Source organism: Plecotus auritus (genome assembly GCF_963455305.1).
Source record: "Plecotus auritus genome assembly, chromosome: 3".
In the NCBI taxonomy this organism is placed as follows: domain Eukaryota; kingdom Metazoa; phylum Chordata; class Mammalia; order Chiroptera; family Vespertilionidae; genus Plecotus; species Plecotus auritus.
The window spans coordinates 43,412,770-43,425,739 of NC_137772.1; the positions used below are offsets into that span (position 1 = coordinate 43,412,770).

A 12,970-nucleotide genomic window follows, 5' to 3' on the forward strand; every position below is an offset into this window, starting at 1 on the left:
TACAAGTTAAAAGGACAGTTTACTATTTTAATCTTTTTCTTCTTTCAGAAACTGCTTGGCAACCACAATCAAAATGAATCCAGGGCTAATAATGCAAGTTGAGTGTCTGACTCAGTTGAGGACAGCTTGGATTTTGTACACTGGGTGGAAATTTCATGAGACTCATGCTGTATTTTAGTTTTGCATGCCTAGCTATTTTTAGCATTGTGTGGCTTGAATCTTCAAAGAAGTTCTTGAGAATAAAATTGGAGTTATTCACATTTTAAGTGCAGGCCACATGGCACAATTTGGTGAGATAAATCTGTGAGAAATTCCCAAATATGAATCACATATGTGGGGAAGAATCTGGCCCACAGACTACCTTTAATTAAATGCCTGTCTAATAAAATATCGGCAATGGAATACAGATGACTGTTAAAAGGAGCTGGAGCAAGTCATTTTAAATTCTGGAACTCATTAAATGCATTTCTCCATGCTAAGATGATTTCTTGCATTTTTATTTTGCCCTGAACAAGCAGCAACAAAACCAACCACAAAAGGGTCTACAATTTACATATTTTGAAATACTATCTAACAGAAGATATTTATACAAGGAGGCCCTGGAGTAGGCCTGAGTGGCTTGGGGATTTCTGTGTCTACCAATGGTTTGTCTCCCATTCAACAAGGCCTTAATGATATCATTTCATAGAGTAGCCCTTATGTGAAGACCTGGGTTCCCTGCTGATTCAGGAGACCTCTTCACTATACGTTTTCTTGGAAAACCCTCTGGAAATCTGAAAGAATTCACAGGCTTCTAATCTGTTGTCTATTCTTCACACTCAAGCCCCTCTCTGATCTTCCCCCACTCTTACTTCAACTTTATACCTGTGTACACACACCTCCGTAAGCCACACAGTGAGATTCCAGAGGCCAGGGAAAGAGTTGCGCAAAAGGTCAGGGCATGGGAGGTGAGATGGTGGAGGCAGCTGACTTTCCTCGATAGATGCACAGTGAGAAACCACGTCACCTCTACAAACTGGCTCTACCAGGCTCAAAGAATGACGACGTTTACTCTCCCACCAATACTTGGAATCAATTCGTGCAGGGCCAGCTCCTCCAGAGGCAATTAGTGAATATTCCCAGCACTTCAGGGTATGTGGCTTTTGAACAAACTACACTCCCTCCCTTTTAAGCACCATTAATCACACCAGGATTGTTGCTTTCATAAATACTGGCCAAGAGGCCGGAATTGAGTTGCTTGGCTGGTACCAAACCAACACAAGGAAAATTCTACGAACAGCCCTGAAAGTGGACAATCTATTCAGTATAGAACTGAGTACTCCACTGTTGATCAGCTGCTTTTAAACTCACTTCTTTAGGAAAAAGCAAAACAAATTATTGGAGCCTGTTTTGCTTTGGAGGTTTACATTTGATGATTCACATCACAGGCTGGATAAGTTAATATTATTACTCATTCACATTTCATTATCAGACTGCTGTATAATTAGAGGTAAAGAGAAAACTCATTTGAACAAATCACATTCACAAATAAACCACAGGATTGCAAATGTGACCCTGTGTAACTCACATTTCATTAGATTTTTATATAGTAAATTGACATCTTTTTCTAAGTCTAAAACAGAATATGCAAAAACATGTCATAACTGCAAAAATCCCATGATATAAAAAGCAGTAGTCCTTCCTACCTAGTATGAACTATAATTGCCTAAGTCTACATGATTCCTGGTCTCTATATGACTTTATTTATTAATCCATACGAGATTCTCAAAAATTAAAATATTGACTCACAAAGGTCCTACTGCATGAAGCGGTCACTTAAAGTAAAAGGCTGAAGTCTAGGAACAGGGTTCTAGCTTTGTCACTCACTAGCTGTATGACCAGGTGAAGTCTCCTAACTTGGTCAGAACAAGGTTTCTCATTCAGAAAATGAAGGTTTGCCCTAGGTGATCTCTAAGGACCCTTCCAGTTTTAAAATTCTGTGACTCTGTTAGGTATGTAAATATAAAGTAAGACATAAAAAGACTACTTCAATGAACATCTTTCAAACTATCCAATAATCAATTTGATTCATCAATCATGCACTGAATCAAATGATTAGGAGGTTAAAACAAAAGTTTGTATACAAATGAATTAAGTTCTCAGAATCCTTAAAACTAGCTTCTTGACTTTCAGGTGGACAGATAATCCCTGTGAACCACAAAGTCAGGCAATCCTTCTACTGGTGATATGCTGCTGCCAAATTCTACTCAGTTTCCCAAACAGGCTCAGCCTCTTCTCTGTGAGTCACATAATGAGTTTAGCAAGGCCACTGGCATGGTGGCACATCAGGGACTTAGCATTCTAAAACTCTTTTCAATAATTCTGTAGTTACTTAGGATCTAAAAATTTGATTCTACAATTCATCTTTATAGAAAAATACCCAAGACTGAAAAGTACTAAAGAACAGGCATTAAAAAAAAAATTCATTTGTGATACTCTTACTCTGCAAGCAAGCTCAGAATTCAGCTAATCTTTTAAACTAGATTCTAGAAGGCAATTGTATCTGGCTGAAAAGTGACCCTTGGCTACCTAGTAGAACCATCTGGGGGCTCAAATGGCCCTCCAGACCAATTAAATAAAAAAGTCTAGGGCCAGGGCCCAGGCATCACTAATTTTAAAATATGCACCTAAGGCTGAGAAATAATGCAAGTTAAAACCAGGCTCTCCTATCTAAAATGCAGGTATGCTAGCGAAAGGCACTGGCTTAGGGGGGCAAGATTTAAAAAGAAATCAGACTTCTCACACAGAAACATCAGGAGTCACTTCCCAAGACACTCACTATTCACAAGAGTGAACAGTTTAGAACGTGCATAAAAACCAACGGCATAAAAACCAAGGACAACGACACTGGGAAACGCTCCTTCTCTGTGTTGTACACGAGGCAAAGGCAGGCATTCCGTTTGCTCACCTCCTGGCGACAAGTGCCTATTGCAAGGCTTTACTTTCTCCTGCATCGTCACTCAACAGCATTTCTATGTTTCACCAAGAGATTCCGACAGCCAGAGTTATAGCTTCTTAAAACATAACTATTTGACCCACCAACGCAAATCCAAATCAAAACAACAACCCCATGTAAATTATAGTTTATGAGGATTTGACAACCTTTATATCATTTTATATGAAGTTTAGAAAGAACAAATAACTCCAAATTCTTCTGATTAAAATATTCATTACTCTTGACTAAGATTTCACCAACACTTAATCTCAACTAACAATCGACTTACATTTGGCCTTGAATTTTATCAATTCCTGACTTTGGGAGGCACCGAAAAGCAGCCGTCCTTTTAAAGAAGGGAGGAGGGAAGTAAAACCAACACCTTTCTGGATCTCAATGACACTCCGAAAATAGAAGGATGATCTGCACACAAAATTAAACATATACAGAAAATGTCCACATAAACACCACACACCATATGCGCAATCAGCTTCCTACAGAGTATTTCTTTCTAGCCTTCAACCAGAAAGATCGACAAGCTCCTGGTTACTTGTCATGATGACCTATTTATCTTGTTCACCTTTTTGGGAAAGCAAGCCACTGTGTGAAGTTCTGTCTTTCTGAAAGGTTTTAGAAGTCAGGTGTGCTCTATCCAAACACGTGCCTGTCCAAAACTTCCTCTAACAAATGTTGATCATGAATTAACGAGTCACTAGAACAGATGGTCTGCATGAAACCCTGGCCTCATGACTCCCAGTTCCCAACACTTAAATGCATGCCTTCTGGTCTCCTCACTCATCCTCCTCTTGCTCCTCGCTCAAATGCAGGCCACCCACGGACTTCTTACTTCTCAGCATGGAAGGGGAGCTCAGCACCGCAGCGTTACCAAACACCAGGGGCTGGCTCCAAGGGCTCACCGTTTCCGAGTCTGAATCGCTGGATTCAGTCCCACTGCTGGTGGAGCCCTCCGTCATCTGCAGGGGTGCCCGGTGGTCTGCCACGCCACTGGCACACCCCGGCTGCACCACAGGGACCTTTGAGGTGGGACCCAGGAGAGGTGTCCCATTAGCCAGCATTCTACCTTCTGAACCAGCCAGGCTGGCCGGCTCTCCCTTCCCATGGCCATCAAGCCTGTCCAGGGCCTCTGGGATGGATGCCACCTGGCTCAGGATGAGTGGGTCTGTCTCTGACTTGTTATATCTACTGGGAAGGTGGCGTAAGTATGGCCTTTGTGAGACGGGGGAACAGTTTTCATAATGAGGACCCTGGCTTGGGAGAGCATCTTCTCCCATACTTCCCTCTCTAGGGCCATGCCCATTTTCGGAAACATAGCCTTGAGACCCAGTCCTGTCCCAACTCAGATCTGGACTTGAACTTCTGCTGCTGGGAGACAATGGCGTGGCCAGGGGACTGCGGCCGCTGCAGCCCCTGAACATCTCATCTATCAGGGAGCTATGTCTTGGGAGTCTGGGGCTCCCACTCACATCAAAGGTTATGTCTGCTGAATCGTCATCCAGGAATTCTCTGGAAGGAGGCCGTGAGGACTTCACCAAGTGAGGGGAAGCCCTGCCCCTAGCTTCTACTCGCCTCTCATCCCCAGAGAGCAGATAAACACCACTGGTCAAATCACCCTCATAATTGTCATTTGTTTGGGACCGTGACTGGGACGTTTGTTCCCTGAGCAGATCGTATTCGCTATCTACATCACTGCAGTCAATGAAAGGAATAGAAGTGCTGCTGCCTCTAGCAGCCCTGGATGCTGGACCTGTGCTTGGCTGCAGGGGCTGAGGTTTACTCTGCTGGGTCCTGTCCTTAGCGACCTCCTCCTCTTCCTCCACCGCCGCCGCCGCCTCCACGGCCCCATCGGCCCGCTTGTTACCCGCTGGGCTCTTCTGCAGAGCGGGGCTTTGGCGCGGCCCGCACTCTTCGGTGGAAACTTTCCGTTCTTTTGCTTGCTGGCAGCTCTTGCCACCTGGGGATTCAGCACCTTCACCAGGAGTGAGGCTGGCCCTCTGCTGAGCCTGGGGAGGAGGGATGTGGGGGGCGGGGGGAGAATTGAAGAGAAAAGGCAGACAGTTACACCAGAGCTGGGAAGAAAGAGATTCAGTCTGGCTTAATTTTATCTCCATAAGCTTTGAGCAGCCTGCAAGTATCGCCAAATAAAGGCCACCTCCAGGGTGTTAGGACAGAGGTCTGACAAGCAGCGGGCACACCTGAGTGCCTTTGTCAGTATCCAGAAAGTTCTTTCAGAGTGTGGGAGATGACAATGCGGGGTCCCCAGCAGCACAAGGTGGGCAGTGTCTCTGCTTTCTGGGACTCCCCAGTCCCAAATTACCTGTGGAAAAAGGAGCCCCCCAGGCCATAGGGGTGTCTCAAGAAGTGAGGTCCGGGACAGGAAGGAAACCCTTCGTGGACCCCAGGAGGGAGCTGACACGGATTTCAGACAAATGACAAAAAGCGTCTTTGTTTGTACTTCTAAGACTAGAATGAGCAGGTCGAGGGCTCTCTTTGGATCACACAATGAAATCTCCTTCATGTTCTTTCCCAACAAAGTTCTTATTCTCCTGTAGAGAAAACCCTGAAAATCCATCCAGAGACCAGCTCCAGGGAAAATGAGCTCTCACTGCCCTCAGAGCAAGAGCGATAATGTCTCCTGCTGCCAACTGTGGTCATTGCCCTGTAACTCGAGCCCTGGGATCTCACCGCCCCGCCCGGTTCAGTGCCAGCGAAAGGTTCTGACCTTGGCACCAAAGGGCACCTACACCCGTTGGTTGCAAATCAGGTCCCCATACCTTCACACAAGCGTCCCTGTCAGCTGGAGGGTGGGCTCTGCTCTACTGACTCCAGTGGAAGCCTCCACCCTTCGTGGGTTCAGGCCAACAGAGCGAGCGTCTCATGGGGAGAGCAGGGGTGGGCGGGGGGAGGGAGTCAGCTGAAAAAGCATGCTCCAGCCACGGAGCCCACCCTGGGGTGCACAGGGCACGGAGCCTGTGTCTCCAAGGTCAGGGCACACAGCTGGACTCTCCTCTAGGAGTCACCCTCACAGGTGAAGGATGGGGAACTCGAAAGCATGCTACAAAGCAGACCCCGGCAGGGGAAATCTGTGAAAGTAGAGCTCTAACAGTCTACCACCAGTACTGACTTGTTTTGGCACTTCCGAATTCGGCTCCGTGGGCTGCATAGCAAGGCTTCGGATGGAGTGAATCTTGCTGTGTTTCCTTGGCGAAAAAACATAAGATAGCTCAAGTTAGGTGAGTTGTGTGTGTGTGTTTTCTTAATGAAAAATAACAGCATTAGGCACTTCCTCAAAAATGAAGGCACCCAAAGTAGTTGGTATAAATGCCCCCCCTGGAAGCAGGCCCAGTCTCCTTTCCCATTAACTCTTCTAGGTTCCCGAGATTACATAAACCTTGAGAAAATTCTCAGCGATCCCCTGCTCCCGTTTGAGGGGTACAGCCGGTTGGGGGCCTAGCAATGGGGCTCTAACTGCAGTTATGGGAAAAGTCACTAGGAGGGAGAAGTAGGGGGTGGGGGGGACATACGCTCTGAATAGCAAGCAATGGTCTCACAATACGAAATCACTTCGTGCTTTTGGGGTAATGATTTCCTAGATCAGTTCTATAACAGAGACAATTACTACTTATCAGCTAATCCTTCCACAGTGTTAAGTTCAGAGGAGAAGAATGGCCCTAAGAGTGAATTACAGACTCAAGAGTAGAAGGAATTGGCTCCAATGCCACTAACGCCTCTCCTCATCTGTTTCCCTTCCTTCTTCTGTCCATCCCTTCCTCCCCAGTGAACAAGCATTAGGAACTTTCAGGTACTCAAATGCGTGAAACTATATAAACATAGAAACATGAAATTCCAATGTGCATCCAGCTTTCCTTCAAAATAATCCAAATTAATTCTGAATCAGAGAAAGGACTGGACCACTTCTTCTATGACCCTCGAAAGATGAATGGTGGATTGTCCACGAAAAGTATGGGGCTTGTTCCTTCAAGGTGAGCATGCAAATAACCCACTCAACATTACATTTCTGGGTACGAGGAGGGAGAAACGGCCCAGACCTGCACCAGGAGAAATACACAAAGATGATCACAGTAGGTTTACTTCTGCAAAAGCAAAACACCAGACAACCCGAATGTTTACCAACAGGGAATCAAGTAAATAAAAGGTAATACCCTCAAAACCAGAAAACACGTAAAAAGATCTCAAATCAGGGAAGCGTTTAAAAAGATGCAGAATTATGCACAGTGTGATACCACTTATACAAAAAAAAGGCACACCCCAGAGCTAATCTATGTATTCTTTTTGGATGCACACAGATGTGTAACAGAAGTGACATGAATTAGCCAGGTGTTACCCTGGGGAGGAAAGAAAGGAAATAAGAAGGTTGTTGGTAAGAAGGGCACATCTGTAACAATAGCTACAGGTAAAAGAAGAAAAGGAACTCCAGAAACAGGTATGTTAAAATGTTAATTCTAAGTAGTAAGAATACGGGTGTTTGCCGTATTCTATGTACTTTATTGTAATTTTTAAATGTATTCAAATGGAAAAAGCATGCAATAAACAGTCCTGGGAGCACCATCACTCACACCTTGACCCTTGGGCTTTAGTCCCTCTGGGTTCTCTGCGTCTCCCTCCCTGGGAGGCAGAGCAGCTCCAGGGCTCCAGGGCCAGCTGACCAGGGGGCTGCTGACCAGCTCAAAGACCGAGGCTAGTCACTTAACCTCTTTGAGCTGTAGTGTCTCCACCTTTAAAAAGGGACTAAGATAGCATGGACCTCACAGCATGGGTTGAAGACTACGAGTTAATATATATGAAGAACTTGGAACATGGCCGGGGACATCCTAAGAGCAATAAACACTGGCTAACGACAGCAATAATAAATCCTGTTTCGTCTCCTCCAAACTTGATTTAATGAAGAAGTTCATAAAAATACTTTCAATTCAACCCTCCAAATATTTAAGGACTCACCAATGGGTAAGTATCCCCACCATAATTTCCTGTTCCTCTTCCCTCCCTATCTTCTAGTGGCTTCTCCCTCTTCTTCCTCCCTGGTCCTCTCAGTCCATTCTCTTCCCCTCTTCTTCCCTTGGAGGAAGCACCCTGGGCCCTCCCAGGAGCCTGCCGAACACTACACTGGCCGAGGCGACTGTGAAGCAGCCATTCTCTAACTCACCTCGCTGGGGTGCAGAGACATCTAGCAGCAATTGCACTGTTACCTGGAGAGAAGGACTTGACTCCTCTGGTATCGAAGCAGCACAGAAGTTCCTCTTACCTTTCAAACTGCACTTTCTTATGTCCTCCTTCTTTAACATAGTCGAGAACCTGCTTCTGAGTCCGACCGCTAAAATGAAGACCACGAGAGGAGAGGGAAGACAGCAAGGCGATCTCATTTAAGCACACAAAACACCACTTCACCATCCTTACTCCCCTCCTCCCACAACAGGGAGACATGTGGGCTTTCTCAGCTAGACAGCAGAGAAAGCAGACTAAGGAAAACTGCGTTTTTGTGTCTATTCTGCCTCTTGATATTTCCCTTTAAATTAAAAATAAAGTTTCAATGAACTAAACCCCTTGATTCAATGTTTGGTCATTAGGCGAGCATCCTGAGTCTGTATGCTTTATAAAGGCAGGGGTAATTTTAATTCCTCCATGTATCCCCAATGGCTAGAAGAGTACTTGACATGCAGTGGGCATTGGAAGTGTTGAAAGCGTGAAAAAGTGACCCGATGATGAGCAAGTCTAGGCAGCGTTCTATGAAGCTGCATCAGATGTTAACAAGACCCTTGCTTCTACAGAGAACGGAAGGACTTTCTGAATTAGAGGCCCATTCAGAGTCTACTCTGGCCAGGTAGACTGCCTCGCACCTGACGTTCAAACAGAACACAGCAAGGGTCTGCCAAGGGGCCTGCTGGGATGACTGAGCAAACCCCCCACTGACTCTCAGGGACTGACTTGACCTTGTCTCCTCGCTGAATGGCACAGTGGCTGCGAAAGGCAACGGCACAAAAAAGTCTTGGGGGGAAATGTTCGCATGACCAGCGGAGAGGTCTGAAGCCGAATCCTTACCTGAACCGAAATGATGACCCTCGACTAAAAAGAACAGGCTTTGGCTTTGGTTTGGGCTCTTCAAAAAGTCTAAAAAACGCATGATGTTCAACACAGATTTTCCAGAAGGACTTGCAAAAATCCCGGCTGGCCATTAGGAATTCCAAGGTGTCCTGGTACGAGCTCTGAAAAGAGAAAATACCACTTTGGTTTTTTCCATTCCCCAGACATTGGGTTGAAAAATGAGAAAAGGGCCCTAACCGGTTTGGCTCAGTGGATAGAGTGTCGGTCTGTGGACTCAAGGGTCCCAGGTTCGATTCCGGTCAAGGGCATGTACCTTGGTTGCGGGCACATCCCCAGTAGGAGGTGTGCAGGAGGCAGCTGATCGATGTTTCTCTCTCATCGATGTTTCTAACTCTCTATCTCTCTCCTTTCCTCTCTGTAAAAAATCAATAAAATATATTTAAAAAAAAAAAAGAAAAATGAGAAAAGGGTCAGAAAACAAGAGTCCAATAAAATTTCAGCTGTATATTTTATTATAGCACTAGAGGCCCGGTGCACGAAATTCGTGCGTGGGTGTGTGTATGTGTCCCTCAGCCCAGCCTGCACCCTCTCCAATCTGGGACCCCTTGAGAGATGTCCGACTGCCCGTTTAGGCCCAATCCCTACGGGCAGTCGGACATCTCTCTCACAGTCCAGGACTGCTGGCTCCCAACTGCTTGCCTGCCTGCCTTCCTGATTGCCCCTAACCACTTCTGCCTGCCAGCCTGATCACCCCTAACCATTCCCCTGCCAGCCTGATTGATGCCTAACTGCTCCCCTGCCAGCCTGTTTGCCCCTAACTGCCCTCCCCTGCAGGCTTGATCGCCCCCAACTGCCCTCCCTTGCAGGCCTGGTCCCTCCTAACTGCCCTCCCCTGCTGGCCATCTTGTGTCCACATGGGGGCAGCCATCTTGTGTTGGAGTGATGGTCAATTTGCATATTACTCTTTTATTAAATAGGATAGAGGCCTGGTACACGGGTGGGGGCCAGCTGGTTTGCCCTGAAGGGTGTCCCAAATCAGGGTGGGGGTTCCCTTGGGGCAGGGGCAGCCTGGGCGAGGGGCCTGTGGTGGTTTGCAGGCCAGCCACACCCCCTGGTGAACCAAGCAGAGGCCCTGGTATCTGGGATTTATTTATCTTCTATAATTGAAACTTTGTAGCCTTGAGCAGAGGCCAAGGCAGGCCAGGGCTGCGGAAGCTTGGCTTCCTCCATCGCCAGGGGCAACTTAAGCCTCCTGCTCTCTCTGTGGCTGCAGCCGTCTTGGTTGGGTTAATTTGCATACTTGTTCCTGATTGGCTGGTGGGGTGTGGCTTGTGGGTATAGTGGAGTGATGGTTAATTTGCATATTACTCTTTTATTAGATAGGATGACCATAAATTCACAAATTTAGTAAAATATAGCTGCTCCTAATGATAAAATATAGTTATCATTCAACCATTTTCTTCCCCACAGAATTCCTTAGAGAAACTAGCAGAAACCAGGGGTACTCAGCAAAAGTCATAACATTTCTTTTGACAAAATTCATAAATAAAGTGTATGTACTTGGCTTATATTTCCTTCTTAAAAAAAATAAATCCAAGCACTGAGATTCCTGTTTTGCCTCCATAAAATAACTGAAGCACAATTTTTTGTTTTGTTTTCCCCTCATGATTCATGCTAACGTTCAACCTTGGTCTTAAGTCTCTTCTCTACCCGAAAGCATATGGCTCGAGCCTCCAGGTGGCCCCAGGGACCATAGAGGAAATGAACAGTTTTTTTCTGGAGCACAAAAGTATCGCTCAAGGCTGAAAAATGCATGTCCTTTGATTCTGGAAAGGGGATATGGCAATTTTCTATTCCCAGATGGAATGCTCCCAATTTAAGTGGCCTTATTATATAAACAAAAGTTACCACAGTCCCTAACGTTCCCAGCAGTTCCAACTATTCGGGGGGATCTCCCAGTTCTGGGCAGTGCAGTCCCAACTTATAAACAAGTTGTGCTGTCATTTTTCATGGGTAAATCGGCCTTATGGAACTCAAAATGCATTTTCCCATGGAAAACGACCTATAAATGGGTGTATGCTTCCGAGGTCAGGCCATAAAAGCCTATTTAATCCATACTGTAGCTGAACTGTAGGCCTCACCACCCATTTATAATCTTTTTTTCCATGGGAAAAAGCACTCTGAGTACCAGCTGGGGACATCAGAGGTATATTATCCATCTCCTCCAGCACCATTTCCGGCAGATGAAGACACTGTTTCTCCCCCTCTGACCCATTCCCAGTATAAGCAGCATCTGCAGGGTCTGTGGGACGTGGACCTGGTTAGCTCATGAGAACACACTGTCTGAGGTTTGGGACAATAGCAGGGCCCCAAGAGGTGGGGGATGCTGCTGTGTGGGCAGGGATGTGCCGGGACACGGCAGAATGCTGAATGTGTCTCAGGTGGGCCAGAAGTTGGAGACACAGCCACGGCAGACCTCAGGTTGTCAGGAGGGGCTGCTGGTGTCTCCAAAGGTAGGGACCCTCTCCACATCTGTGCTAGCTCTCCTTTACCTTCTGTCTCCTGACAGTGACAGCTGTGGCATTACCAAGTATTTGAATGCATCTATTTGTACAGACACTCAGACACCGGAGTGGCTGTCGGCCAGTTTCAGCCTGTGTCCTCACTTGGTCCCCTCTATCCCAAGGGTCAGAGGGTCTCCCCCTCTTTCCTGGGAGCCACTTACATTCGCATCTGGGCGGAGCTTGATGAGAAAGCGCTTCCTCTTGAAGCTCAGCTTCCGCACCTTTGCCCAGTTGAAGGCATTGATCTTCGTGAAGCCCTAAGAAGAAAGGTATCAGCCAGTGAGCCAGGAAATGCATAATAAGCAACACGAGAGTTGGTTGCATTGGTTATGGGGGCCTTCCACGGGGGCTGATGCTGGATGGCTCGGGAAGAAAGCATTTCGCTGGAGAAGTCACAGAAGTGCAGCTGTGGGGTGATGCCGGTTCCGGGATCGTGATTTCTCACTAATTACATGAGTTGGCATTCCAACTAAGTCTGCCTCCAGGGAGGAAAGAGGCTGGCCACGGGAATGATAAAAAGGAAGATAAATAAAAATAAAAACCATGACAACCACCACCATAATTAGCAATCATTACTTACAGCATGCCAGGCACTGGCCTGAGGAATTAACAGATCATATCAAACCTTACACAAAACCCAATGAGGTGGCCTTCTTTTCTTTTTATAGATGTGGAATTTGCAGCACAGTATTATTTTAATTTGGCCAAAATCACACCGTGAATGTGGCAGAATGAGATTCCCGAGCATGGGTCTTAGCCAGCAGTTGTTCACATCCACAGATGCAACACTGCAGGTCAACTATCACCCCTTTGTCCACCTGGCCTGGCTCCTGTGACCACAGGCTTCCAACAGCACAATCAGGACCTGGGAGGGGAGGCCCTGCCTTCCAGAGAGGTCTCTGGGAAGGACTCACACCCCCTCTCTTTGATACAGCCATGTGGGACGTGGTGGAGAAACAGGGGGCAGTTGCCAGACACCAGCTCACATCTGTGCTATCATCTCAGTTGAAAATAGAATTCCTCCATCTGAACACTAGGGCCATTTATTTAAGGTGGTTAAGAATGGAGCAATTAGGTACTGACAAGCAGATTAATTCCAAGATACAGTCTTTGAACATGATTAAATTACCAAGTAAGTCTCAATATTTAGATTACATCAAACACAAAGCTAATTAATACAATTGTGAGGCACTTCTTTCCTCCCCCACTAACTTTTAGAAATGTTTACGGGTTTTAATTTTGAAATTAATGGTAGTACTGAAAACTATACTTAGTTTATTGTCGTTTTCCTCATCAGGTACTCCTAGGTTATTTCTGCAGGTCCAAATTGTGAGGAGGAATCACCTCCTCACAC

At 46.2% G+C, this 12,970-nt stretch overlaps 1 protein-coding gene across 5 annotated transcripts in view; it reads right to left on the reverse strand.

The window, feature by feature from the left end:
- Positions 1-12,970, reverse strand: part of FARP1 (FERM, ARH/RhoGEF and pleckstrin domain protein 1) — a 309,946-nt gene that overhangs the window by 56,011 nt on the left and 240,965 nt on the right. For 4 of the 5 annotated variants that reach the window (XM_080658853.1, XM_080658851.1, XM_080658854.1 and 1 more), the window contains exons 9-13: positions 11,778-11,873; positions 9,050-9,213; positions 8,256-8,324; positions 6,117-6,192; positions 4,740-4,995 (exon numbers count right to left, since the gene is read on the reverse strand). In XM_080658853.1, coding sequence (XP_080514979.1) covers positions 4,740-4,995; positions 6,117-6,192; positions 8,256-8,324; positions 9,050-9,213; positions 11,778-11,873 — 661 coding nt within the window. The remainder of the gene's footprint in view (positions 1-4,739; positions 4,996-6,116; positions 6,193-8,255; positions 8,325-9,049; positions 9,214-11,777; positions 11,874-12,970) is intronic. The other variant, XM_080658855.1, reaches the window with a different exon arrangement.